The sequence below is a fragment of the Pundamilia nyererei genome, unplaced genomic scaffold (genome assembly GCF_000239375.1).
Source record: "Pundamilia nyererei isolate P.nyererei 1_Seehausen unplaced genomic scaffold, PunNye1.0 scaffold00126, whole genome shotgun sequence".
Classification (NCBI taxonomy): domain Eukaryota; kingdom Metazoa; phylum Chordata; class Actinopteri; order Cichliformes; family Cichlidae; genus Pundamilia; species Pundamilia nyererei.
The window spans coordinates 770,914-798,001 of NW_005187527.1; the positions used below are offsets into that span (position 1 = coordinate 770,914).

A 27,088-nucleotide genomic window follows, 5' to 3' on the forward strand; every position below is an offset into this window, starting at 1 on the left:
TGGTGATATCCCTAAGTATAAGATGTAAACATATACTTAAGGATATTTCATGTGTAAAGTAGGATCTGATTGATTATTTATTTTCTGCAGTTTTAAGCGCTGCTGTGTAAACTAATGTTTCCCTTTTATGTACTTTACCTCAGTGGAACTTTGGCACTACGTTTGGCCACAGGTGTGACCTAATTTCAACTTATCAAAGATACTTTGCTGCATGTGATTGAACTCTGCTTCACCTGTGTGTATGTGTGTGAGAGCGCAATTGCTGGTTAATTTTTAAACATAGCCTTTTGTTATCTTTAATCACCAATGTTTTGTTTTAATTACGAGAGGTAATTCAAAGAGAACTCGAGGGAGCTACTTGCTCACAAGGCAGAAACTGGAGGTCAACACGACTGTGTTTTAAAGTGAAGTCAGGCGGTTTTGTGGACTATGTTGTTGGGATCGAAGCAGAAAAGGGAAAATAAGAGAAATATGGTGTAATTCTCCACTTAGAGTTGAAAGCAAAGGGTGTCAACAGCCGTCTTGGCTTACTACTCAGTGATGTAAACTTGGCTTATGGACAATTTTGCCGCTGGCCAGATTCGTTTCCTCCACCTAGGTCTGTAAACAAGAAAGCACATATTTCATATGGCTGCTGTTAGTTGAAATTGATTGTGGGGGATCTGTTTTCAATTTTAAAATAGGTATTTTATCATTAATATCACATAACAGAAGAAGATGAAATACAGCAAGAATGTCAGCAGAGTCACCTGTGCAGACAGTGTGCTTCTCTCTTTGCTTTCTCGTCACTCTTCTTGGTCCGTGTTTACACGTTAGGCACAGTATGTGCTACTTAAACCTTTCAGGATTGTAGCATAGCCAACCCTTGTCTAAAAATGTGCACGTATCCTGTAGTGCCGACGCTATGCGGTCTCTGTCACCTGATGTTTTCTGATTTCCTGCTTTTATTTTATTTTATATCCATTAATCCCCTCATAACAAACAAAAGAAAAAGAATAACAGTAATGTTAATTAATTATTGTTAAATAAAGGCGGTGGTTATAAATTCTGCCTGCTTAACTTAAGCCAGACAGCAAAATGTTGATCTTACAATCGTCACAACATTACTGAAGTGTACTTGCTGTCAGTTTTGCTCCTAGAAATGATGGTTTAACATAACTGAGCTTGACAGTTTTTTCCAAATGGACCAATATAATGCAATAACATTCATAGGACCAGAAAGACACAGCCATATTTACTCATGCTGTTGTCAGCAGTGTCTCAATACAGCACATGCTTCGGCTTCTTTCTCTGTTACATCAGTTTGACATTGAATAATGTAGACAAGGGTTGGGATTGTTTTTGCATTCTGCTAAATGGGTATGGGTGAGACGATAGCCGGATATGTTTGATGCTTGCGTATTATTCCCTGAAAACAGGAATAAATGTACCAGTTCCTAATTAACAGAATCAATAAATGTATAATGGATTAGTAGAGTGCTCGGCCTCTGTCGTCTAAGGTGTAGGTGATTAATTTAATTGTTTTTCCATTTCATCACATGATCACAAACTTGATGTCCTTGTACAGACTTGTCCCGACTTGTGATGTCATCGGCAAAGGTGGGTTTTCCATTTGCCAGTCCAGCCCTGAAGCAAATCCGAAAACAGCAGCTCTTAAGAAACTCTGAGCTTAAGTGATTGCTTTGGAATGCTGTTGCCAAGGAGCCCAGTTGCAAAGTACAACGGCAGAGACATTTGTGCATTTAGTCAGAGCATGTGAAGATGACTGTAAAATACAAAACTGCAGCTTACAACCTTAGATTCTGCATCGAACTGCGTTGTTGCAATGTCATCATACATCGAGGATTCCTAAAATACCACGATGGCAATGTTGTCCTGCAAGTTTCAGCCGAAACTTTTCAGTGGTTCTGGCGACTGTCACAAGAGGGAAGTTTCATTGTTTGTTCTAAGTAGGGCAGTTTTTTCTTCTTCTTCTTACTCTGAATAACAAAATGTTTGAGGTTTATTCTTTGCGACTATTTTTTGGGTCTTGGGGACTAAAATTGGATGAGTCACTGTTGCACATTGTTGCTTCTTTGTACTTTTTGGTACTGGAACAATGAGAACAATGTGAGATATGTAAAGTTACAAGGACATGTCCTGTTACCATTTAAAATGCTACCTTGTGAAAATCCCAATAAAGACACCACAACTGAAAGGTTTTGACTGTATGCTGACCTCTTTGGCCATTCACTGATATTAACACCCCGCACTGACTTGTTCAGCATAAACACAGACACTTTTAAGAGGTTTGCTGGATGAATGTGTTCCGGCCAAGATGCACTTTCCCTCCAGATTTTGTTGGTGTAGCTCAGTTTATTGCATCTTCAATTGTTTGTTAAAATGCTCGCTACAGCTTAACTCATGGTGGAAAAAAAAATAGGTCAGGACAGTCTTTCTTTGTAGCTGATTTTATAAAAAGCGTGACGGGGCCAGACAAAGTAAGAAAAAAATGGGACGGAATAGAAACTTGGAGCAGCATTATATGGGTTTTTAGAAATGTCAGGCCACAAATAGCTGACTAGCAGTTTCAGACTGAGCTCTCCTCTGGAGTTACAGCCGCCCACGTTGTTTAAAATTCATTTCAAACTATTTATTTCACTTCAGGTTCACACAGTTGCAATAAAGAGATTATGAAAGTTTATCAGGATAACTGAGTTGCTAATTAAAGTTGGTCTGGTTTAAAGTCATAATTCTAGACAAGCACGGTATGACTGAACTAATTACCACGCAAATAGTTGAATTTTTGTGTGTGTCTTTATTGGACACACTAATAACTCGCAGTGCAAGCTGAAAAAAGTAAAGTAGTTCTAGTTAATAGAACCTTTTGGTAGCACCAGACTCGGATTATTAATATTGCTGCTGCTAAACTTACACAACCATGTGAAGGAATTTTAGACCATTTGTCCTCCTGATCAAGGCCTTTCACATGGTTATTCCAAAACATGTTTTCTTTCTTTTTCCACCATTTAATTATAAATTTACTTGTTTGTGTTTCCAGTACACTATATATTCTTATATTTCTCCAGCTTCTTACATGCATAAGCGTCAGGTTATCGACATTATCTCTCTCTTTAAAAATACAAAATCAAATAAATAAAATCTTTATATCCTTCCTAAGATAGAAACGTAAGTCCACCGTGCCTCCACTATACTTCAGACTGAAAAAGAGGTTTTTGGGTCCTCCAATCATGATGCTATTTATCCCAGACATGTGGAAAAGCCCATAAACCCATTCACTGGTTTTCTTTTTGTTGACACATGAGCAAAAATGTAAGCTTTGTAGAAATTTCTGCTGTTTTGCCAAAATAACAGGATTGCAAGTTGAGCTGAGTTTGAGCTTTGCTGGCTGCCTGCTCTACGGGAGAGTCCTCCAGTTTTAGACCGTGTGTCTCGGTGCTGATTGATGTACAGCCACGTCTTTAGAACTGCTTTTTCAGGCCTCTCTCCCCATATGTATTTTTAGCATTTATAAAGTGAAAGTTGTGATTGTGGCATTATTTGCAAACACCAATCTTTGTATGCTTCTATTTCAACAGAGGTACCACTGCATCCCATAGTGAGAAGTCAGAAGTAGAGAAGTACGCAGAATTTATTCAGATGGGTCTTTTAACTATTGTTCGATTATGTTGAGTAGAGAAAGGGAAGTAGTTTTCTGGTTTCAAATTACCGTGTAAATTGAGGACCTTAATTAAAGTCCAGTAACAAGATGGCAAATTAAACTGATCTGTTGCTTTGGATTCTGGTCCCTTATTTTTTTCTATTTAATATGATGTTGGATTATTAATTGGATGAAACATTAACCAATTAACTGATACTGACAAGAGTTAATCCCCTCCAGTGAAAGTGATACATACTGGGGAAGTGATGTTCTGCGTCAGTATTAGAGGGGGGAAAAAAAATCCAGTGTTTCCTCTAAGCTCCCTTCCTGTCTGATGATAGCTCTTTGCACAATTGTCACCATCGCCCCTCCCTTTTTTCTCTTTCTTTTAAGTGTCTTTTTTTGTCTATACTGTAGAAAATTTGAAAATTCATAATTCTTAATTTTTCTGCCTTTTAAATGAAGTACAGGCTGCAGCCTAGTGAGCTGTAACTCCTACGTGTGTGTTGGCTCTCTGTCTGTAATGTTTAGGAAATAATAAATTTGTCTGAATGTTAATGTGAAACCTAAGTTAGTGCCATCTTTAGTTTGACACGCCTCCAGTGCAAAGGGTGGCTGTAAAAGTTAATATATAAGCTTTCCTGACATGTATAAACAGTCAGGTTTGACCTCAATTTGGAGGTACACGACTGAAATTTCACATGTGACTTCCTGTGGTATTGTTTGAATCACTCATCCAGTGCAGTAGTGTTAAATGTATGTTAAAGCAGCAAGGCATAATGGATAAAAAGCAGCAAACCACATTAGCTGTTAACGTGTTTTTAAATCTAGTTCTCTTTTTGTTTTTTCTTACACAGCCCGGTCGTGTTTGCTGTCTAACCTTTCGACGTGTGAACTTCTGAGCGGGAACAAGGGAAGAGTCGCCAGGACCATGTGGCAGGATTTTCTTATAGGTGTCAACAATTTGTTCTGAAGCTGTTATGAAGTTTTGACCACAAACAGCACAAGATGTTTGAAATGCGTCCCTTCGTGTTGAGAATGCATCACATTAGATCACTGGTTAACAAAGGCCGGCCAAAAAGAAGAGTTGGATTGTAATTTTTTTTTGTGTGTATGTGTGCGTTTGTGCGCACATGTGTGTTTATTTTTCAATTTTTAATACAGAAGATTTTTAAGTAATTGGCACGATATAAGGACCTTCTCCTTGAGCTGCAGACATAGACTGGACTCCCATGTATAGCAGAGCAGCCGCTGCAGCTTGTGGAATAACTTAGCTTCAGACTGTTGGACAGCTCCTTTTATCAGGGCTCCGGGGATCTGATCTAAGCATCCACCCACCGTGTCATCTGACTATTTCACCTGTACTAAGGCAACCCTACTAACCAATGGCATGGGTCAAGTTCTTCAGGAAGCCAGGGGGCAATCTGGGGAAATCCTACCAGCCGGGGAGCATGCTGTCTCTGGCCCCCACCAAAGGACTGCTCAACGAGCCTGGCCAGAACAGCTGTTTCCTCAACAGTGCTGTGCAGGTTTGTTGACACCTCATGAACATTTTTATGTAAAAACTGCACAAAAATGGCGGTCACTGCTTCTAACCGGTCCTCCAAACTTCTTAAATTTATTTGCTGCTTGTATAACTTTATTTATTGCAGCCCCCCTCTGGGAACATGTTCCACCCTCTTGAAAAAATAACCATTATTTATTTGGAAATTGCAAAGCTTAGTCACTGTCTGTATTTGTCAGAGCTTCCCAGCTATTTATTCATTCTGGATGGTTAGTTTTTTTTTTTTCTTGTGGGGTACTGGCTGGTGAGTTAGTTCATTATATCAGCCAACGCGCAGTGAGGTCAGCATCGGACGGTGTTACTCAGAGGGTGTGTGAGACAACCGATGAGCTGGTCGAAGATGATCATTACTTTCGGCTTTGTTTCTGTGAGGGAGTTGTTCTCTCACCCACTCCTCGTTGTTATGACCTTGGAGAGTTTATTATTGTAGCATGCCTGCATGTTATGAGCAACTAAAAAGATGTTACGTTTCATAATGGGGGAAAAATGTGAATCTTTTCTTAATGATTATTTTGTAAATAGGCAGATTGGTACAGAAAATCTATATATTTGAAGTGCATATGAATGTGTTTGCTTGACTGCTTTATCTTGTAAGTAAGAGATACGCCCAACATCTTATGGTGTAAGGGCAGCCTCACGAGCTTCTGCTCTATCCCTTGTGTAGGTACTATGGCATCTGGACATCTTCAGACGCAGCTTGAGGCAGCTGCCTGGACACTTCTGTCTGGGAGAGTCGTGCATTTTTTGTGCATTAAAGGTAAGATGCGATCATAAGCCTATTTAATAAGAGCTGACACTTTAAAGTAACCGTGCAGCTCCTGTTTGTCAGCATGAATGTGTAGAGCATCTGCTCTCATATTCAGACTGTGCATTGAGCAGCAAATGTGACACAAATGCTTTCTGTAAACACAATATGCCGTTGTCAGGGTGTAAACAAGTTCTTGCTCTCTTCTTCAGGGTATTTTCACCCAGTTCCAGCACAGTCGGGAGCGAGCCCTGCCCTCTGACAACCTGCGTCACGCCTTGGCGGAGACCTTTAAGGACGAGCAGCGCTTCCAGCTGGGCTTCATGGATGATGCCGCAGAGTGCTTTGTAAGTTCCTGTGGCAACACTATGGCGGGAGGGATTCGTGTATGTTTGTGTGTTATCCTGCCGCACAGCTCAAGCGAAGCACTGCCATGAAACTGTTCGGCGAGGTCACTGAAACAGCTTCTGTCCCTCCCATCAACCCCAGCCACATAGGCGCTGAATATCATCATGACAGCTTATATAAGTACCAGAGTTGTGTTTGAACCGCTTTTTTTATCTGCTGCCATAGTATGGCACATGAGCTTTTGAAGAATCACTTTCATATGGTCTTTATCGTTCTAGCATATTGCTTTCAGTTTGTCTGCTCTTTTACCACTTTAAAAAAATATTTTCAACTAGTCTAATTATTTTTGTCCCAGTTTTATTATGACTCCAGCCAAAAGGGAAAGGTCCTGTTACCCTGCTTTTAATTTGTTTAAAAAAAAGTTTTACTTTGTCAATCACGTTTGGTTAGTGAATTTTTTCTCTTACAATGTTGATATCTTGTGCCTGTAAACTGTACACCAAAATGGCACAGATGTATCCTGATTTATTTATTTTTTTGTTCCCCTCCCCACGCAACGGTTGTTTATCTATTTAGGAAGTGCAATTACACAGAAATGGAATAAACAAAAGAGGGAATCTAACTTCTCGCGAATACAACGGGGGGATGAGTGTACTCGTGCACATTGGGCTGTACAAGTGTGGTTTTTGTCACTTTGCTTCTCCTATAAGTTACAGATCAACCTACCACATGATGAGGTGTTATGTAGAAAACCATATAAACTATATGAATAGTTAAGAAAAAATGGCACATGGGCAGTTGTCTGAAAAATAGTTGGCAAACTATTCCGTTACGAGATGTTCTACCTGCTATTTTGTATTTCAACTAACTACAAAGTTGGCTGGCTGAGGGGGGGAGATCCCAGAAACACTTACAGAAGTAGATATGTAAAGGAGTTTGTCCACTTTTGTGTAAGTAATTAAAAGTTTTTGAGAATTCCAATAAATTTCTCTAATTTAAAAATATTTTTATGGATGCATTATGAGGACTAAAAAGGATGATTGTTGGGCTTATTATCAGCACGTGGTTCAGAGTTAGTCAGCATCTGTGATCACACGGGGGTCATCAGTGCACATACTAACGAAATGTAACATGCTGCCATCCAGACGTCTTTCTCAGAGACTCGTTAACTTATTTCAGCAGCACAAAAACCACCACTTGTGCTTTTTCTAGTGGTAAAAGAGTCTGGTTAATAGAGTGGCTTGTCTTGAGGCCAAACATGTTCCCATTAAAAATATTTGGTACGTTATGAAACGGAAAGACAAAGGAGGCCCTGAACTCTTTAGAAGCTTAAAGCCAGTGTCAAGCCAAAATGCAAAACCCCCTTCTTGGGTTTTCTTTTTTTTTTCTTGGCTTTCATCTGCTACAGCAGTTGCTCTCCTTAGTTCACAAACATGTACAGGGTGTTGTTAAAAGATATGATGCTCTATCTGAACCGTTGGTATCTTATTCAAAATATTTTCATGTTTTCATAGTTACAACGTTTGATGTTTTGCATTTGACTGCTTTACATCATTTAAATGATCTGCAGATTTTTTAAATCATGTCCCTGCTTTTTCAGAAGAGGGATTGTTAAACTGAAATTCCAAAGTTTTCTTTGTCTCATGTGGACGTACCATTTCTTAATACCGCGCAGATCTTTGCCCTTGAGCGTTTTCTCTCTAAAGCATTGGCAGCAGTGTGCTGGCAGAGAATTTATGTGAGGAGTTGGCTAGTGTCAGATTAACAGCCAGTGAAGTATAGCCTGTAACCTTTGCAGGCCTACCTCACAGCCTTAATATTTCATAAACTCACAAGCGTTAGAACCAGGAAGGAGCTAAAACGGAGTGGAGCTTCTTCTTTTAACGTGCTCCTTCTGCTGCAAGGTTTACAACACGACTGCTAAAATTGAAGTTTCTGTATAATATGGGCCGTATATTTTATTACACTGCAATCTTTGTCTTGGAAATCGCTGAATTGGAGAGAAACTATAGGCTGTGTGGAATGTCCCCGCTCACCACCACCAGCCCCATATCTGACAGTTTTCCTGTCCTGTCACAGGAAAACATACTGGAGAGGATCCACCTGCACATTGTGCCTGAGGAGACAGATGCCTGCACTTCAAACTCTTGCATCACACATCAGAAGTTCGCCATGTCACTTTATGAACAGGTCAGTAAGAGGCTAGGAAGTAATAATAAATATTATATTCCCTGGAAGCTTGCTTGTTTATTCTGGCTTATCTAAGCACGAGTTGGTTATATTAATTTTGTGTCTTCACTTTGTGTGTGTTTTAGTTTGTTTAATCTTTGTTTGCACAGTCTCTACTGTGTTGAGTGGACAAGCCAGACACACTAGACAGTGTTAGGATTAAGCGACATGCGCACACAGGTATTAATCACTGTCTGAGACAATAGAAATCCAATCAGTCATGTTTTGATACTGGCTCGCCCCCAGTGAAATATAGAGGGTGTTTCTGGTCAGGAGAGTACACATAAATTCCACCTCGGCGCAACACAGACACACAAACACAAGACTCTTCCCCGTGGCTCTGATGCCCATCACTGTCTCTGTCCCGAACCAGTTCTATCTGTGAATCTAACAAATAATACGCCTTTGGACTAAATCCCTCAGGAGCAGAGTCGGTGGATTTGGTTCCACCTCGACTTCAGGGCACCCTATCCTGCAAATATTATAAAGGCCCAAATGAGCATTGCCTCCCTCAAACAGAGGCCTGAAATCGTACGCCTGATAATGTCAGTTGTCTGACTTAAAAGGATACTGGAGAGCTCGGAGTTTATATGTGATCACAGGGAAATAAGCCAAAAATCAAAGAACTGGTTTTGTCCCATTTCTGGAAAGTGACTCTCTGATATGCTAACCAGTCATATGCAGTGCTTACGTTTGCGAAATCACATGTGCACTTATTATTTCGTTAATTTGTTGGTAACTTCTATCCGTTTGTTTGTCGCCCACGTTGGTCACTCTCTCCTCTCTCTTCTGCAGTGTGTGTGCCGTAGCTGTGGGGCATCTTCTGACCCACTGCCGTTTACAGAGCTGGTGCATTATGTCTCCACCACCGCACTCTGGTAAGCCAAAGACAGTATGTAACCTCCTTTAGCACCCTTTTGTCATTTGTCTTGCTCCACACTCTCTTTCAATTATCACAAGGTCAGAACTCTGATTTCTTTTGCTGACTGCGGCATTTCGAAAGTGTGTTTGTCTCTGAGCGTGCCTTATCTTTATTTGTCTCTGCTTGTTCTTTCCTATAGTTCTGCTGACAATGTGCTGTTTACACTGCCTTCTTTCTCAGTCAACAGACGCCTCAGCGGAGAGATGAGTCTTTTGGGGACGTGTTAAAAGCAGCGAGTACGATCGGGGACCTTCGTAACTGTCCAGTAAGTGACCCTTCCAGAGTTTTACTGAAGCATTTACACCAAAAAATGACATTGATGTTGCGTGAAAGAGCAATCTGGAAAACATCAACTTTGTTGACTGGCCTCGGTGCTACTTAGTACACCCAGTACATATCATATTTCATAAATTGGCCATTACTGAAGTGTGAGAAAGATTATAAGAAAGCTAAAATGTCAACATTATTCAGTCTTAGCATCGTTTGACACATTTGGCCAGATGCCATGATTCTTTGGCTCAAACTGGTTGCGTGTAACTCGATAGCATTTAAATTACAAACCTTCTAGTACAAAAAAAATCTTATCTTGCCTTATTTAACCAGCAAAATTAATCATTTTTTTCAGTAAAATGTGTGATTTAAGGGCACTCTTTCCAATTAGTACATTTTCTTGGGGGCTTTTTGTGGTCGTAGGCTACTTTCTAACCAGCTGAACTTGTTTTTGTTGTCTTTATCTATGCGTCTCTCTCTCTTTTTGCCAGAGCAACTGTGGCCAGAAGATCAGGATCAGACGAGTCCTCATGAACTCCCCAGAAATTGTCACCATAGGCTTTGTGTGGGACTCCGACCAGTCGGACCTCACTGAGGATGTTATCCGCTCACTAGGGCCTGTTCTCAATCTTTCCTCGGTGAGCAATCTCATGCATTAGTTTCTATATCCTACACATTATGACATTTTACTGGATTAATCTGAGTATTCAGAGATTTTATTGAATGTGTCAGTATATTTGTGAATTATTATTTATACAACTGTTACACAAGCAGTGCCTCTTGCCCTGCTGTTTTGATGTTGTTGTTGTTGTTTTGTTTTTTTTGTGCAATTCAACATATGTGGGAAATAAAGTAGGGATTTATTTCTCTGTAAATCGGGGTAGTTGCGTAAGCCGTCAACTCCCAATGCCCAGTTGGCCCATGCCACTGATCAAAAAGCCCCTGCTGGCCTTGGTCAGCTTGTCAAAAAGCCCCTCCTCTCATCTTTGTGTGTCTGTGTGTGTGCGTGGATCCCTTCCGAAGCGAACATGTCAACTAAATGGATACCACTGAGACGGGGGGGTTCAGCACAACTTTGTTTTTATTTTTAATGTTTTTTAATTTATATTCATATATTCTTAATCACAAGTATGCACAGCTGGAGTGATGTTGTCTTTTTTTCTCATAAAAGTCTGCTTTCTGTTTATGTACATAGATCATTTTCAGCCATGTTCACAGTAAACATAAACTATAGTGACACATTACTTAATATGTGCTTGTTAGTGTTTACATCCAACACACGTGGATGAGTTCCACAAGCCAGAGTCGATCAGTGGAGTTGATGTGAGGACGTGCTCATACGAATTACACCTTACATAACTTTGATTTATTTATTTATCTTTTTATTTTGGATTGAAGCGTTTCAGCCACTCGTTTTACGACTCAGACAAAATTAGGACATGGGAAGAATTTTCAGTCTCACCCACCCGCTAATGTGCCACAAAGGCTTTTATTCATTGGGGAGTCACATTTCATGTGACTTTATTGGGCGTTAAAAGGGAGCTTACTGCCACCATCATTTGCTTTGAAATCCATTGTTTGTGTGAGTGAGTGAGAGCCGGAGAACTGGCTGTACAAGAATCATGGGAGGGACAAACAAGTCACACTTTGTATCATTTGAAAATAACACAGCATAGTACTAGGTTACCCCTGTAGCCAGGATGGAAAGATATGCTGCCCCTGCAGTGATTCAAACCAGCCTTTACTTGTACTGATTACCGAATCAATGCTAGTTCATTCCCTCAGACCTTAATCTGTAAACAAATGGAGTAACTGACGCTGCTAGCTCTCTGCATCATTTAGCTGCCTTCCAACTTACTTTGGTGGTGATTTAACTGTGTAATTGATGCATTTGTGTGTGTGTGTGTGTGTGTGTGTGTGTGTATACACAGCTCTTCTACAGGGTGACAGATGAGCATGCCAAAAAGGGAGAGCTGATGCTCGTAGGAATGATCTGCTACTCCAGCCGTCACTACTGTGCCTTCACCTTCCACACCAAATCTGCCAAATGGGTCTTCTTTGATGACGCAACAGTCAAAGAGGTGAGAGAGCGTGCACTAGTGCTCAAGTCATGTTAAATGAGTCACATGTGAAAATAAGAAACATATTTATTATAATAGCAAGGAAGTTGTACAGCACACATATGAAAAGTCATTTTTTTTTCCTTCCTTGTGGTATTTTTAGATGTTAGAATAGAATTAGTGCAAGCTTTTTCTAAAGAAGAAAAAAATCAGAGTTTGGGATTCATGTTATCACTGAACAGATAAGCAGAAGCTGCTACAGACGAGACCGAATGTTCAGTCTCTTATCTCTGTTACAAAGACTTTTTATCGTCCAATAAGGACCACATTGATTGCGCTTCATGAGCCTCTGGTTTGATGAGCCTTTATGGCAGCGAGGAGTCAGCCAAACTCCCAACTTCCTGCCTGATTTCTACTGCAAACACTCTACTCTGTAGTCTCAGAGCACTGCAGTAGTAAAGCACAGATAGCTAATAAAGACGTTTTTATTTTTTTTATGAAGCTGGGTAAAGTTTAAGGAGATGTGACAATGCTGCGTTACAATGTGTAGTGTGCATGATGTAGAAAGTGGGTTTTGTGTGTCTGTGTTCTGGTAGTTTGTTTGTGCACACTCACTTTTGAATCCTATCATCCTTTAGTTGTTTTTTCCCGTTAATGTTGGATTTATTTTCATGGTGTGCACATGCAAGCATGCCTTCTGTCTCACATCCTCACAATTTTCACGGGGACTGTGGTGCAGCGGCCGGCTGGCTCTGTGTCAATCCATCAGCAGCTTGTGCTGCGTGTGCAACCCCTCCCAACTGAGATGGAGGAGCTAGAGTACTCTGCGCCTGCCAAGTCCATACCTGGAATGAAACTTGCCAGTGTTTCTGTGACTCCCCAAGTCCCAGCCCCTTAATGACTGCTGCAGTGTAGCCCAATTACTGTGTTTCCATTGCATGAAATAAAATTGCACAAAATCCTAAGTGCAGTAACTCACTAGCTGTTCTGATCGGATGGTGGGTCATGGGTAGCTTAAAGACACTTGCATTAATCAGAACATGGCCGATGTTAATGCACTAGTGGTAAATGATATGTAACATTAGCAACAGATAAAGCTTTACTGGTTTTAGCTGAAGAGCTTGGAGATTGTTTTGAAGCTCACAGATATATCTGCTTTAACATTCATTTAAAGATTTTCTGAAAACTGGAGGGCAAAAAATAGACTTTAAGAGAAAAAGCTGTAACAGAAAGGCAGATTTGGCCAAGAGTCTTAACCCTTAACATGTCTTTGGCCCTTTCAGATAAAAAATGTTGTGCCTCACCATTGAAAAGAGGATCCAAAAATAACACAGATGTGTCTCTGTTTTGCCTTGATCTAACATGCTTTGTCAATCACGGCTTGTCTTCCTCCTCTATATTGTATATGTGCACATTCCCCAAGTCAAAATCCTTTTCCCCCTCTGTCTGTGTTCCTTTGAATTGGTTGCTCTTTACCTTGTTTTGCCATCTCTTCCACACCTGCTTTCTCTTTCTCCCCCCTCCCTCTACCCCCGTCATTTGCTTAATTAAGGAGCACAGAAGCATCTGTTAGCCTGCAGCCTGCCTTTGTGGTACCTTTGTGGAGAGACGCACACCTTACACAGCTTTGCTAATGTGATTGTGTGCTTTGGCCTTAGTGTGTTATATTCACTCACAAATTAAAGCTACACCCCATTTTGTCACACATAGTCTGAAGTTGCATGTGAATTTTATATATATTTATACCCTTGAACGCATGTTGGTTCACTTTGTGCTATCACACATGAAGGTATAGTATTATACGGTATGCTAAAATGTGTTAATTGACCCTGCTTTTTTCTTCTTTTCTTCTTTGTTTCCTGGTGCAGATCGGCTCCCGGTGGAAAGATGTCGTCAGTAAATGTATCAAAGGTCACTTCCAGCCTCTTCTTCTTTTTTATGCCAATCAAAATGGGAGCGCTATCGCCACAGAAGATGCCTCAAAACAAAACAGCAGCCAGTCCCACAGCAAGAACCCCGTTAATGGAGAAGCGCAAGGTACGATGTTTTAAAAATAACCTCAGAGGTCATCATGCTGGCATTTAAAAGCCTCGTCATAGCAGTTTTATATCAGGTGTGATGATGTTGTTGATTGAGTGTCTTTTTGTGGAAATGACACCATCCAAACTCCCCTGTGTGTTTCTCTTTGATATTCCAACTGTCTTTTTCTCAGCATTCATTATGTGGTGTCACATCCCAAATGCCCCATTTGATTATAATGTCCCACCATTAAAAAAAAACAAGCAGCCATTAAAGTGAAGCTGATTGGTGCAGATACCTGTCTTTTTAGTGCAGTGTTGGAGGCCAAGAAAAAGAAAATCTGAATGTTACTACTACCGCCTGGTCGAATGGCAAAGTGTAGCCAAAGTTTTCCGAGTGGTTTGTTTTGAAATGCAAATGTAGTCTCAAGTTTGAGGTGAATGTTTGCTGTGGGGTTTGAAGTGTGGCTTATTTGCCTCTGTAAACCTTTAGCTTCAGTTGAGCACTAAATCTTTCATGGAAATGTATTTTAAAAAATTTTTTTACTACTTAAAATTCTCACACAGCCGGCTGTTTAGTTGAAAAATTTCCATACTCCCTCCGAGTACATTAAAGTAACAAAATTAAAATGTAAAATTTAAATCAGAAGTCGGGGGGGAAAAATAAGGAAAAAAACCTCCCAAATCAAATGCACTGTTTGCCTTTGCCGCTGCTGAACAGCTGAACATCTCTCCTGTTGGGATTACATATCCCTGGATTTGTGTGGTTGGGGAGGTTTTTATCCCTTCTAAAGACCCTCCTCCAGCCCTCCACGCTGGCTGTGCCCCAGGTCCAGGCTGTGGCAAGCGCTCACTGTCCGTCAGAGCTGACAGGGCGCCCGACTAAACTGGATCATCCTCCAAAAATCAAGAAGTAGTACACAGTGTGGATCTTGTAATTGAATTCTGTGTTGTAGTTTCAGGTAAAATTAGTTTTTTTTAATTTTAATGAACCTCAACCAAAAAGAATTTTTTTTTCTTCATGGGAAGGACACGCCTACATGCATGGCCTTACCTTTAAAACATTTTTCCTTTCTTTCTAGGCACTGAGTCCCAAGTTTCAGTCTCCCCCAGAAAACTGGACCTCACCAGAGAGAACCTGAATGCTCTGCTGGGCCAGGATCTTTTCAAGAAAACCCCTTCAATCCTCAGCAGGGGCAGCACTCAGACCAGTGGAGGACGGGGAACAGGTAAAGGGGGGGAACGAATATGGAGGGATTAAGCAGCTTTTTTTTTTTTTTAATTAAAATTTTGCCTCTATTACAAATTAAATCAAATTATTAGCAGCGCAAACCAACCTGCTACAAACTGCTACACTTTGCTATGTAACCTGTGTAAACCTAGTTTATGGTTTACACACAAATGTTTTGATGTGAATAAGAAGAGATGCAAACAGAGAGGTGAGTCATGTTGTGTGGCAGTTTTTCAGCCTTGAAAAGACTCCTTAATTCACAAATATTTTGTCCTCGGAGAGTGGTGACAAGCACAGATCTGGAACAGCAGCTAGCGGAAGAGATAATTAAATGTCTTTGCTCCGAAACTAAATCTGGCCATGCTAGTAATACAGAAGGGATTAGAGACCCTTAGTGAGGAGAGAGAGAGAGGTCATTATGCACATGCTTAATTGCAAGCAGAGGGGAGAGTGAATTGAGAAGAGGAGTTATTTATGCGATTTAACGGCGTCTTCTTTGATATCCTTGTACATTCTGCTGGTATGAAGTTGTTCGTGTCCTTGAACAGATCACTATGGGAGGGGATGCTGCAAGACAATGAAATGTCAGCAGCTGCTGCAGTTTTAAGGAGTAGCAGAGTCAAATTTATCAAACTGATTCATCGTGTGGTTAAACTGCTACACTTCCTGCTTTGCGGAATGTGTGGAATCTCAAAAACATCAGCCGCTTTTTTTTCTTTTCTTTTCTTTTTATTAAACGAATAAAAAATCTGGAATGATATGAATGTTTTGTTTCCTTTTTGTTCTGTTTTTCTGAGATGCCACCTCGTCCTCGCTCGCTTCCTTTTAAAATCTCACATGGTTAACAGCATTATTCCAGGACCAATCGTTGCTTTAAAGAAAGTGTGGGGCCAGAGATGCAGCGCCAGCCTCTGCATGGCCGTGTTTCCTCCCCGCTGCCTTTCCTCTCCCATAAGCACAGCAATGTGCCGTAAAGTTCGCCTGTGTCTACACACTCAGCAGCTGCTCAGTGCCTCGGGGGGTGCCGGGGACGAAGAGCGACAAGGAAAAGGATGTAGCGGTGATAGATGTATCTATGCACACGGGGATAAAAATACTTGAATGGTGGGAATCTCCACCTGATTCAGCAAATGCCCCGTCGCTACTTTATTTTTATTTCTTTTAAGGGTCAGCGTTATTCAAATGCTGGCTATATAACCTCGTCACACAGTGAGGGGGAAAAAATGTCTCAAATACCTTTCTTGTCTTTTCTTGTTTCTTAGTGAAAAGCAATCACAAGAGCCGCCTTAGGGAGATTTCTCGAGAAGTTGCCCAGAAAGCAGGAGAGATGCGTAGGGCGCATTCACCCCGAAGAGAGCCTGATAGGACTGGTCAACACAGAGTGGAGTCACGCTACAGAGGTGGGTTGCTCTATACAGACTGCAAAACTGCACATACACAGAATTGCCAGGTGTTGCTTTACAAAAGCCCTGCCTTCCCCCTCCCTTATATCACCCTCTGTTTGGGAGCAATGTGTTAGAAAGGGGATTAGGTGCTGACGTCTGTTGGTGCCTGCCTTGATCCCTGTAGTCCTGTAGTCTTCACCAATATTATTAAACACACCAGAAACTAAGCAGATCAAACCAAAGAGCAACAAATGCTGATTTTAATTTTTAAATTTTTTTTTATTCTAAGGTTTAAATTTGATTCCAAAATGTATTTCTGCACAAACTTTTCTCACAAATTAAGTCAGTGTGCCTTAATGAGTATGCTGATTAATATAGGTTACTTTAATACTCCTTCAGCATATCATTGCTTTCATTAAGTGTCAGTGTGTGGGGGGGATTATCAAGCACAATATAATACACCAAATCCACCATGACAACAGCGGTAGCCTGTGTTAGCACAGAGCTTGCATCCCTTTATGAATAAATGCACCAGGTTAAGGCAGCCTAGTGTCATGGTTGTGATGAATGGCGATTCTAGAGGTATAAATTAACCGTATCATAGTTCATTCTCAGACTCTCGACGATACGAAACGGGAAAAGCTCAATCAACTTCCTCAGTAGCCTGAGGAATTTTTCCATGATCTTTAACCGTATAGATTTAAACATCTTGCCCTTCTCCCAAAATGATTCACAGTCATGTGTACATTTGACATTATTGAGGTGGCAGCAGAAAATTTTTAAAACAGGCCGGTATCGTGGTGTATATGTGAGCAAAACTGTAGACAGCTCTGTTTAAAGTGATTTAACTGTGCCACACAGTCAGCGAAATCCAAAGCAGGGGACTCCATCTCTTGCAGGCTTATTCCCAAGAATGACAGTTTTATGTGAAGAATAAAATTTCATTTTTGTACGCTGAAAAAAGCATCAGGTTTACCCGTCATTTAGATGATGACTCCCGCACAAGGCAGGGAGCCTTTAGCTGCCAGCTTTAGGTTAGGGGAATGCATTTAACAGATGATCCTTGCAATCTAAATTTGCATGACACTAGTTTTTGTTTTATGTAAAAAGTACCAGATTTTGCTTAAAAATGTAGGAGAAGACTTTAAGTATCAACGTTGTGAAAGGAAAACATGAAAAATTTGTAATCCAGCCCAATAACAAGAAGTATTCAGAGAGCGCAAACCTCCGCCAAGGCTGCTCACTCTCTGGGCAGCATTTAATTTTAAGGTAATAGTTTTGTATTTTGTATATACTTATTTTCTTTTTTGTGTTCTTTTTAAAAGTACAGTAAAAACACATTTGGGATCAACTTGAAAGAAAGACAAATGTGAAATATAAAACTGATGTTAAAGGTTAAAAGTGACATGATATTTGGATTCAAACTAAATGTGATATTTAGAATCCACATATATCAGTATGATTTCCATTTTAATGACATTTAATGAAAGTTTGACCCTACCTGACCTTGAAGAAGTGGCCTAAGGTCCAAAATAATGTGGCATTTAGAATTCCCATATGTCTATATGTTAATGCAAACAATAAGAGACCTACAGCACTATTGTCACTGTGACTTTCACATCCATCTATTGCCCTTGAAGGACAGGCCAGAGGTCCAAAGTCACATCTTTTAAATTTGTATAAAGATCTTTGCATATGTTAACAATACAACGCACACTTGTAGGATTCATAGTTTCTGAGTTGTAAGATTTTTGTTGTCCATTTTCGACCAATAAATTATGTTGTCCTTGAAGACCTCAGTGGATGCAAGACAAATTTTAATGGATTATTAACATGACTCCACTCGACACCCCTAAAATGTTTTCTCAAAATGTATTCTAAACTTTTCGAGCTGTCAAGTTTACATCCAGAATGATAGGAAGCACGCAAATGCTTCTTGATAGAGGTACTAGGGGACTGTTTACAAAAATGATTGTAATTCCTAAACAGTTAATGCAATACTTTGTCGAACCACTTGAATTCAAATTGAAAGTCAGTGACGGTGGAGTTCAGTCTGATTGGCTGAAAGTGTTCTGTAGATATATAAAGATGCAAATTTATAAAAAAAAATTTATCATTGTCCAAAACTTTATGGGCCAGACTCTATGTAGGAACACACCGGTGACATCGATATCTGCATGGATGTCTGTGCATGAGCTGGCTGCCCTCTGTGCACACAGCATGGAAGAAACTCGACTCCTTGCGGTTGTAATTTACACTTTCCTGCCTGCTGCAGACATAAATGTCAGAAACTCCATTGTCATCATGCCCTTCCTTCACTCTCCACCCAGCCTGCTGTTTTCTTAACACAGCCCTGTCTTATTGTGTGGAAGTGCCAGTTTAAGTCAATTTTTACCTTTTGCAATGAGATTTATGACACTTTCCTTTTGTAATATCGTTCCTGCAACATGCCAGTCGAAAAAATTCTAATAAATATCCTCTACAGATATATTAGTTTAAGCTCTTGCATGAATTTTTTTTCTCGCTCGCTCTCTCTCAGACCCAGCTCACGACAGGACCTACTCCCGCTCAGCTTCACCTCCAGAGAATGGCTTCAAGCAGTACCTGGAGACTCGACTGTACAGCAGCCAAGGAAAAGGTCCCACTCGGACTGAGCGAACACCGCAGCTTGGGGGCCGGTCTTCCAATGAAAATTCTCGTTTAAGGCACCAAGTGCTACCTGATGTGCCCATTGTAACTAGTCGTCATAACAGGCGGAGACTAGATCAGATCTCAAATGGATACGATACAGACAGCAGCCAAGACTCCAGAGGGCTTTCTGGAAATATAGAGAACGGCCGCAGCAGGCCCGGTCGAGCTTGGAAGCCAATGCGGGAAGCGCTAAATGTAGACAGCGTATTAAGTAGCGGGAATGTAAGTCACGAACGAAGGCAGCACAGCCCCCAGACGAGACCCAATAGTCAGTCGCCCTCACGTGATCGAGATTATCTGTGGGGAGGCCGGGAAGAACGTAAGCCAAAGAGCCTGATGACCATCTACGAGGACGAGCAGAAGCACGAAATAGGTGGCAGCCGAAGCTCTCTGGACTCGGACAGCCGCGGGGGCCACACTGACAAGGACAGAGCAAAGGGCTCAGCAACTCTTAAAGTGCGCAGTGACAACTGGAAGATTCAGAGAACTGAATCTGGATATGAGAGCAGTGACAGACTGAGCAATGGCTCAGCTAATCTCGACTCGCCCGTTGTAGAGAACATTTCTTCCAAGGACCTCCGGCCCATACCTGAGCTGCATCTGATGAGGTAAAACAGATCCTTCCACTTGGGTTTACATCACCCAGACGCACCAAAACTCTGCACTGCAAAGCATGATGCAGAGGGAAAAAAAGCTGACACAATATTTCCTGCATGACGACAGCATCATAGAGGCGCTTTGTCATCTCGTGGCCTACTCATTTAAGGACTCGAGTCTCGGAAGTGCTGCCATTTCTAAATAATAAAACATTACAAACAAACTGATCTAAGAATAGCAGGTCTCATTTAACAATAAATGCACACAAGGCAGATGCACAAATCCTATTTTGCTGGGCTGTCATTTGTTGTATTTGTAGTTCAGGGCTTGTTTGTAGATAATGATCCCATATAGCTGACAACTCCTGTACTCAGCAGGGGCAGCCTCAGATAGCTGACTTCTTCAAAAGCCAGTGCATTATTTAAGCATATCTGTTGACAGTACGCTAGTAAAGAGTCTCCTTAATTATTAATTCTTCAACATGATTTAAGATGTTTTTGTGACTGGTTTGGGTTAAAGCTTGAAGCCACTAAAACTGTGAAATTGTGATTTTATTGTATTATTGTTATTCTCTACTACATCTTATGGATCTTAGAGGAGATAAAAGCATAACACTTTTGCTGTTGTATATCAAGAAACACAAAAGAAAAACAAGGATATTACAATAAGATGTCTGGGTTCATACTGGGATGCAAATCATGCTACTGCACTGTCTCTTTGGAGATGCAAGTATGCACTCAGATTCTAACTAAAGTCGTTGTTATCCACCTTTATCTGCTCTGAGCTCGTGGCTCTTTAAAAAAACAAACAAATAATAACTATATTTTTTGTGTTTTAGGGATAACTTTCCTCAGAGAAGAAGTGATGAATTGAAGAGTGACGTGCTGTACTCAACAATTTCCATTAGTAAGTAACTATTGCTTTAAGTGAAAAATTAGTATTTTGTCGTTATTCAAGTAAATCTCTGTACATTTTTCGTCACACATTAGAGGGAATAGATGAAAGCATCAGTTTCTGACAAAGGCTCCGCCCTGATACTGAAGATACTTCCTCTCCCCAGTAGACTTCCATGTGTTGTAAGGACCTGAAACATTAAGATAGTATGCTGCAGTTTCCTTGATTTATTGTTCTATCAGTCGTGTTAAGGTCACAGCCTGATTGAAGGGCTACTGTATGGAAGTGTGCGCTCTGGTTCCAGACTGACTGGCCCTGACCTTTTTTTCCTGAGTAAAGTTTATGTTATGCAGCACCTAGTGAAATTACATGAGCTCAAAGGAAGAATGAGCCCATGTGGGGAACAAGCTTTGTACCTTTAACACTGTTATTTTGGTGTGGAAAAATACTAGCCAGGCTCAGTTTAATTTTATTTAATTGGCTGTCCTTCAGTGAATAGAAGAACAAATGGAAGATGGTAGGGGGGAGGGAAAAAAACACCTCAAGGACCTTTTCAACTGTTAACTGCGGTGAATAATGGTTTCTTTCTGCAGGAAGTACAATAACTTTTAGATTCACGGGGATGCAAAATCTGGGGTGAAAATCGGGTTTAGAGCTCAGAACTTCTGTTTTAAAAGGAAAAAGAAACGATGAGTCTTAACTATGAGTCATGTTGCGAAGTTGCAGTATTTTTTTAATTTTTTTTATCCTCTAGGTAGGATGGGAGGGAGATAAGGTGACACAAATAGCACTAGGGGGCTTGTCTCCTGGACACCCTTGACATTCTTTATCTAGCATGTGCTTGCTGATGCACACTATCAGCACTGCAAAAGGAGCGAAAGAAACTATAAATGAAAAATGCCTTGCTAATTCCCTCAATGGAAATACCCTGAGTTAATCCTGAATTGGAGGGGGAGATGAGTGAGCTTGTTGGGGCCACCCAGCTGTGCCCAGCCAGACAGAAAATGCCACGACTGGACCTGTCAGAAGGTGGTATTCAAACACCGCTCAAATAAAATGCAGTTGTACAGCTCTGCAGTTATTTCAAGTTCCCAAAAGAAAATGCAGGTACGATCTGAGGTTCATTGCAGAGTTAAATATAGCTACAACATAAGGGTGGCAAGTTGAGAAACAGAAGCATCGCCGGTCTTGTTTTTGTCTGTGAGCATCAGCACATGCAGAGAGATTCATGTGACTGAAGCCCTGGCAAGGAGGCAAAGACTACTGTGGCATACACAGTTTTTAATCTGGCAAAATGTAAAAAACAAACAAACTCTGTAGTATTGCTTTAGTTTAGTTTAGTTATTGCTAGTAATTTTAGGACAAGCACTCATCGATCCTCTCATTTATTCATTCAGGCTGTTAAGGAATTATGATTATATCTGTATCAAGCTGCATCCACTCATCCTTCTCTCTCTCTTTTGTTTGTAATGTTTCACAGGGCCTGGTTATATTTCAAAAGTACCCACAGCTGTGTTGTAGTTCACAAATGTCTTGAAATGTTGCTTTGTGAACTGTCAAAGCTCAACCTTGTTTAAAAAAAAAAAAACAGAACAAAAAAACCCTGAAAGGGCCTTTGAGGACTCTTCTCTGGTAGCTATTTTTGAAATCAGTATGGGATATTTACGCCTGGCTGCCTGCAAATTGTATTGACAAGCCGCAGTAAATGTGTCCAGAGTCAATTTGGCACGAGTTCAGTGGTGGTAGTCTGGCGTGAGCTGCAGTTTCAGAGAAGCCTGAGCAGGTTCCACTAGTCCATTAAAGACTAAAATCCTTTCGGAAAGCACATTCGTGTGGGAGGGCAGTTGTGAGGAGCATTGTTGACATTTTTACCGCAGATATTCGTTCTTCTGATGGCTTGTTGCACTAGGAAAGAGATTCGAGTCGGGGCCTTTTTTGCCACCTTAATGACAGAACTTTTGACACGCTGTGAAATCGTACGTCCTGCCCGCCTGCCAGCATATTGGACGGACACTTGAACCTGATGCGTTTGTCTCACTTTTCCTTTACTGGCTTCTGCAGACCTCACTAGTTATCTACAGAAATACACTTTTGAAGCTGTTACAGCTGTTTGTCATCATCATCATAGTTGCCAAAAGTCAACTATGATGCTTTCTGATCTAGTTTTAAAAAACCCCAAACTGACATGACAATCAGAAAAGGTTAAATGTCACTGAATTTCATCCTTTATACCATTACATGGATGCCTTCTACATTCTGTTTGCATACATCTTTTATAGCTGTTTATTTGTGTCCATGATGTAGCACGTTAAGAGCCAGTTGCTTGGCTCATTAATGCCACTTAACAAGCCAGTGAATGATGCTAATGAGTACACATGTACGCCACGGCTTTTGACCTACTGCCGTGCCATTACCATGCTACACTGAAACATAAAAAAGCCGTGCCATTTCCCAACTTTTTGTGATTCACTTATGTGATATTTCTTGTTCAGTTTCCCTACTTGGAGTTGCAAACCTGCATGCCCTTCTGATTGATGTTCCAGATGTTTTAAGTACATCAGACAACACAAGGCTGGAATCATGACTTGACTGCCTTAAAGCTACATTGTGTGCTATTTATTTTCTATTTTTTGTAATAGTCAAAAAAGGTCAACGAAACTTCAGCAAATTTAAAATGATACCAGATCAGTTCTTGATGACCCTCGTTTAAATGTTGTAAACTTTCAAAGCTCCTTTTCTTTTCTTTCAAACAGATTTTTTTCTCATGCTTTCTCATTCTCTTTGTGGTGTTCACATTTTTAAGCACTTTAATTCATACTTTCAAGTTTATGTTGAAAAATTGGAAATGTTATTAGATCAATCACAGAACCTGGAGGATTTACCAGCTAAGTGCTAAAGTTCAAGTTTTCTCTCTGCATTGTTGCACGTGACGTTAAAGACGGAGAGGGGATTTTCTACAGAGAAAATCATCGTCAACTGCATCCCTTTTTGTTATCAAGACTGATATTGTTACGGTTGCTTGCCAACATCACAGATCAGCAGCAGCATCAAATTGTGAATTGTCGCATGGTCTTAGCGGCTTAAAAACGCAATAGTGTTGTGGAGGGGATGTAAAGTCTGGAGTCTGACCCCGGCGTAATTGCATGCCAGCACAAAGGATTTAGCCACTAATGCTTTGAGAGAGCGGTGGGGGGTGGGGGTGAGGGGGTATGCTGACACATCACAGATGGTCCTCAGCCGCTCACTCCCTTCCTTGTCCTGTTAGTCAGCTGTTGTCTGGCGCAGGCCAAGTAAATCACACACGCCCAGCTAACTTGGCAAAGCTCCACACCCGACCCCGTGCAGGGACCTGCTTCTAAACATGTGTTTGTGCTGATCTCATGGCTAAAATCAACCATCAACCCCAAGTACTAGCAGCATAACTCAGGCTCATCTCACTGGGATATGTTTGGCCTATAGGTTAAAAGACTGTTACTTTCGTCTGTTGTTGTATTCATTAGTTTTTAGACTGAACTTATGAACCAGTTAGAGTTCAATCAAGGTCCTTATTGTTTTATTAGGACTGTTGGCTCGAACTTAACAGGCCTGGATATGAACCCAGATTCCCTTTGAGGGCCCATGTTCTTTGGCTGGATCAGACAGTCAGAGTGGTACACTGGGGCCTTGAGGGCGCTCTGCCAGACTAGCTGCTTTGATACTTCCTCTCGCAGCACCAGGCAAAAGGCCTTACCATGACCCCTGTTAGATAACATGTCTCTGCAGGAGAGAGACAGGAAAAAAAATAAAGTAGATATTGTAGCAATATTCAAATGGAAACCCGTGACAGATGCTACCTGGCTCTTATTTTGGACCATCTGTTTGTGATAACTTTACAAAATTAGGGTCTTGTGTTATAAAGTACTGATGAAAATGTATTTTTTTTTTTTGTGTAGATGAACCAGGGAGAAAATCTCCTGAACTCCAAGAGTCCAACATGTTGTCTGATCAGCTGTTACAAAGGTAAAAAAGGTTATTTGGAAGTGCACGTTGTTAGCGAAATGCTTCACTTGACTTTTCACAAGTTTAAGTGAAATATAAATGTTTCTGTTTTTGCGCTCAAGCAGAAGAAGAGCCTTCCGGTACACACCCGGGATCTTGGAAAAGAACAATGGCCTGGACGACGAGCGAGAGAAGAATGTGGACAGCAGCCCTGTGCCTCCCTACTTAGCAAAGACCAGCAGCTCTGAGTGGAACAGCTCAGATGACCTTGTTGGACAGTTTTCGGAGCAAGAAGAGAATGGCTCTGGCCCTGCAGACTCTCTGTCTCACAGCTTTCCTCTACCTTTACCTCTCAAGACTTTTGGCAACAGTCGCACAGACCCATCTGGCATCCACTCCTTACCACCAGAGGTGCCAGAGCGGTTTAGCTCCCGAAGCGAACCTAAAAATGGCTCGTCTCCCCACTCGCACACAAGCCTCCGGCGGTGGATCGAGACGCCTGCCGAGCACAGGCTTTCATCAGATGCCAGCTCCAAGTCGGGGTCGTCAGACCAGGAGAGGAACGATCTGTCGGCCAGCGAGAGCGACGAGAGGTTACCCAGTCCAAAGTCCAGACACGATGATGGTACAGACTCTCAAACTCTGACAGATCGAGTTCTTCCCACCACTTACTTTTCAGTGGATAACTGTATGACAGATACTTACCGGGCCAAATACCACAAGAGGCCTGCCGTGTACGTGAGAGCACAGGACCATACGTCATCAGGGGAGAGTGATGTCGAAGGGAGGGGGCACCCTTTGACAGATGTTCAAACACTAGAACCTTCCAAAAGCAGAACAGAATCAGGTATGCAAAAGCACAGCGCACTTTTATTAAGACCTCACATGCACCTGTTTGGTTTAAATCTCTGACTGATTCTCTGGCTTTTGTTTTTCCAGGCATTTCCACTCCTAAGACTTTTGCGAAGTGGAATCCAGTTACTCCGAAGGGTCTTGATGAGCATGGTTTCCTATGATTTTTATGGACTGAATGATTCTGATGGCTGGATGCCAACAGGAATTGTTAAGCACTGCGACTGCTACAGATTGACTCGTATGTGGAGAGGTATTTTCTCTTGTACTTGTCATAACAGCTAGTTGGACATGAAACTGGATGCCAAAGAGATTGTACTAAAAAAAAAAAAAAGTCAGGTGTCTTTAATTAGCTTTCTAGCTACTAAAAAGCTTTGAACAGTGAATTTGCACAGCAGAAAGGTACAAACAGAATTATGCCTAAAAATATTTTGCTGGATTTGTGGACGCAGAGGGGTTGGGAAGGTAAAGAATGTGTCACGTAAAACCAACTTACTAAACAGCAGATGAAGTGATTTCTTTCTTTGTTTATGCCTCCTAGTCGCACTCTTCCTGCACATCCTGTGGAATGCCCTTATTTGTTTAACTATTCTCTTTTCAGTGTTATGACTGAGGTGTCTGCCCCAATTCTGTCAGTTATACCTGCCTGTCAGGGGGTTTTAGAAGGAAAGGTTCCAGTTGTGGTCAGAAATCTCTAGATATGCTTTTGGCACGACTTAAAAAATGGATCCCAAGGATCCGTATGAATGTGAATCTCCACGACATCCACATTAGGTTTTAGCTGATGAGACATCTTTGCACAATCCGTAAAGCCAACAGACTCGGGTCCTTGTTTGCGCGTGAACTTGTGCAAATAACCAGCGTTGGACTTTCTTCCTTCTCTGCCTCTGTCAGACACTCGTGAGAGGTTTGGTATACCAAAATAACTGTTCAAGAGTGAGGGAGGGGTGTTGGAGTGGGTTTAAAAGGTGATGGGTCAATGTGTTAAATTGATTGCCTGTTGGTAGAAGCCTGCGTCAGATCCTTACTCCTCATTGACACCTGCACATATCCCATCATCTTTACGGAATTTTCTTTTCCTTAAAAAATATATATATATATATGTCTTTGCACTGTTTTCCTTGTTTATTTTTTTCTCTTCACACTCCTTGGTTCTGTTATTTTTCTCTTTAGAAGAATAATTTCTTTGGATTTTGGTCACTTGATCCTTCGATAGCTTCTGTGAGCAGCACGTCTGCACTTGGAGGACACGAGATGATTTAATTGTGTCATCTGGTGATCAGATATGGCTTTTGCTTTTTTTTTTTATGAAGGGAGTTACTAATAATGTGTTGTGACTTTCACTGGTTTACCGTTTTTGGTTCAGATTATATATATATATTCAGCAGACTAATACGCAGTGCCTTTTGTATTTTTCTGTGTTGAGGCGAGATTAAATCGAAGCCATGGTTTGTACAATTTGATTTTAAAGAATTTTTGTAGCGTTTTAATTTTATTTTTATTGAACAGTTGTCAAATAAACAGCTCTACTTAACCATATCTTCGTGTCAGCTCTTGCTTTCGGGGGAGCAAAGCTTAGAACAGGGATATGAGGAGAAATCAAATTATCCAAATAAACTCTCCATGATGATAAATGTTGCCTTTTGACTGGAGCATGGACGTCG

General features: G+C 41.0%; 1 protein-coding gene across 2 annotated transcripts in view; it reads left to right on the forward strand.

The window, feature by feature from the left end:
• The window catches only part of usp53a (ubiquitin specific peptidase 53a), a 30,727-nt gene extending 4,193 nt beyond the window's left edge, over positions 1 to 26,534 (forward strand). Inside the window, exons 1-17 of one of the 2 annotated variants that reach the window (XM_005743005.1) lie at positions 3,594 to 3,620; positions 4,498 to 5,169; positions 5,869 to 5,961; positions 6,162 to 6,296; positions 8,377 to 8,487; positions 9,322 to 9,404; positions 9,629 to 9,713; positions 10,210 to 10,356; positions 11,650 to 11,799; positions 13,647 to 13,815; positions 14,879 to 15,025; positions 16,290 to 16,427; positions 18,952 to 19,711; positions 20,539 to 20,606; positions 24,527 to 24,593; positions 24,695 to 25,419; positions 25,512 to 26,534. In XM_005743005.1, coding sequence (XP_005743062.1) covers positions 5,026 to 5,169; positions 5,869 to 5,961; positions 6,162 to 6,296; positions 8,377 to 8,487; positions 9,322 to 9,404; positions 9,629 to 9,713; positions 10,210 to 10,356; positions 11,650 to 11,799; positions 13,647 to 13,815; positions 14,879 to 15,025; positions 16,290 to 16,427; positions 18,952 to 19,711; positions 20,539 to 20,606; positions 24,527 to 24,593; positions 24,695 to 25,419; positions 25,512 to 25,588 — 3,099 coding nt within the window. In that variant the 5' untranslated portion in view covers positions 3,594 to 3,620; positions 4,498 to 5,025 and the 3' untranslated portion in view covers positions 25,589 to 26,534. Of the gene's footprint in view, positions 1 to 3,593; positions 3,621 to 4,497; positions 5,170 to 5,868; positions 5,962 to 6,161; positions 6,297 to 8,376; positions 8,488 to 9,321; positions 9,405 to 9,628; positions 9,714 to 10,209; positions 10,357 to 11,649; positions 11,800 to 13,646; positions 13,816 to 14,878; positions 15,026 to 16,289; positions 16,428 to 18,951; positions 19,712 to 20,538; positions 20,607 to 24,526; positions 24,594 to 24,694; positions 25,420 to 25,511 lie in introns of those variants that run through there. The other variant, XM_005743004.1, reaches the window with a different exon arrangement.
• Positions 26,535 to 27,088: the final 554 nt, after the last annotated feature.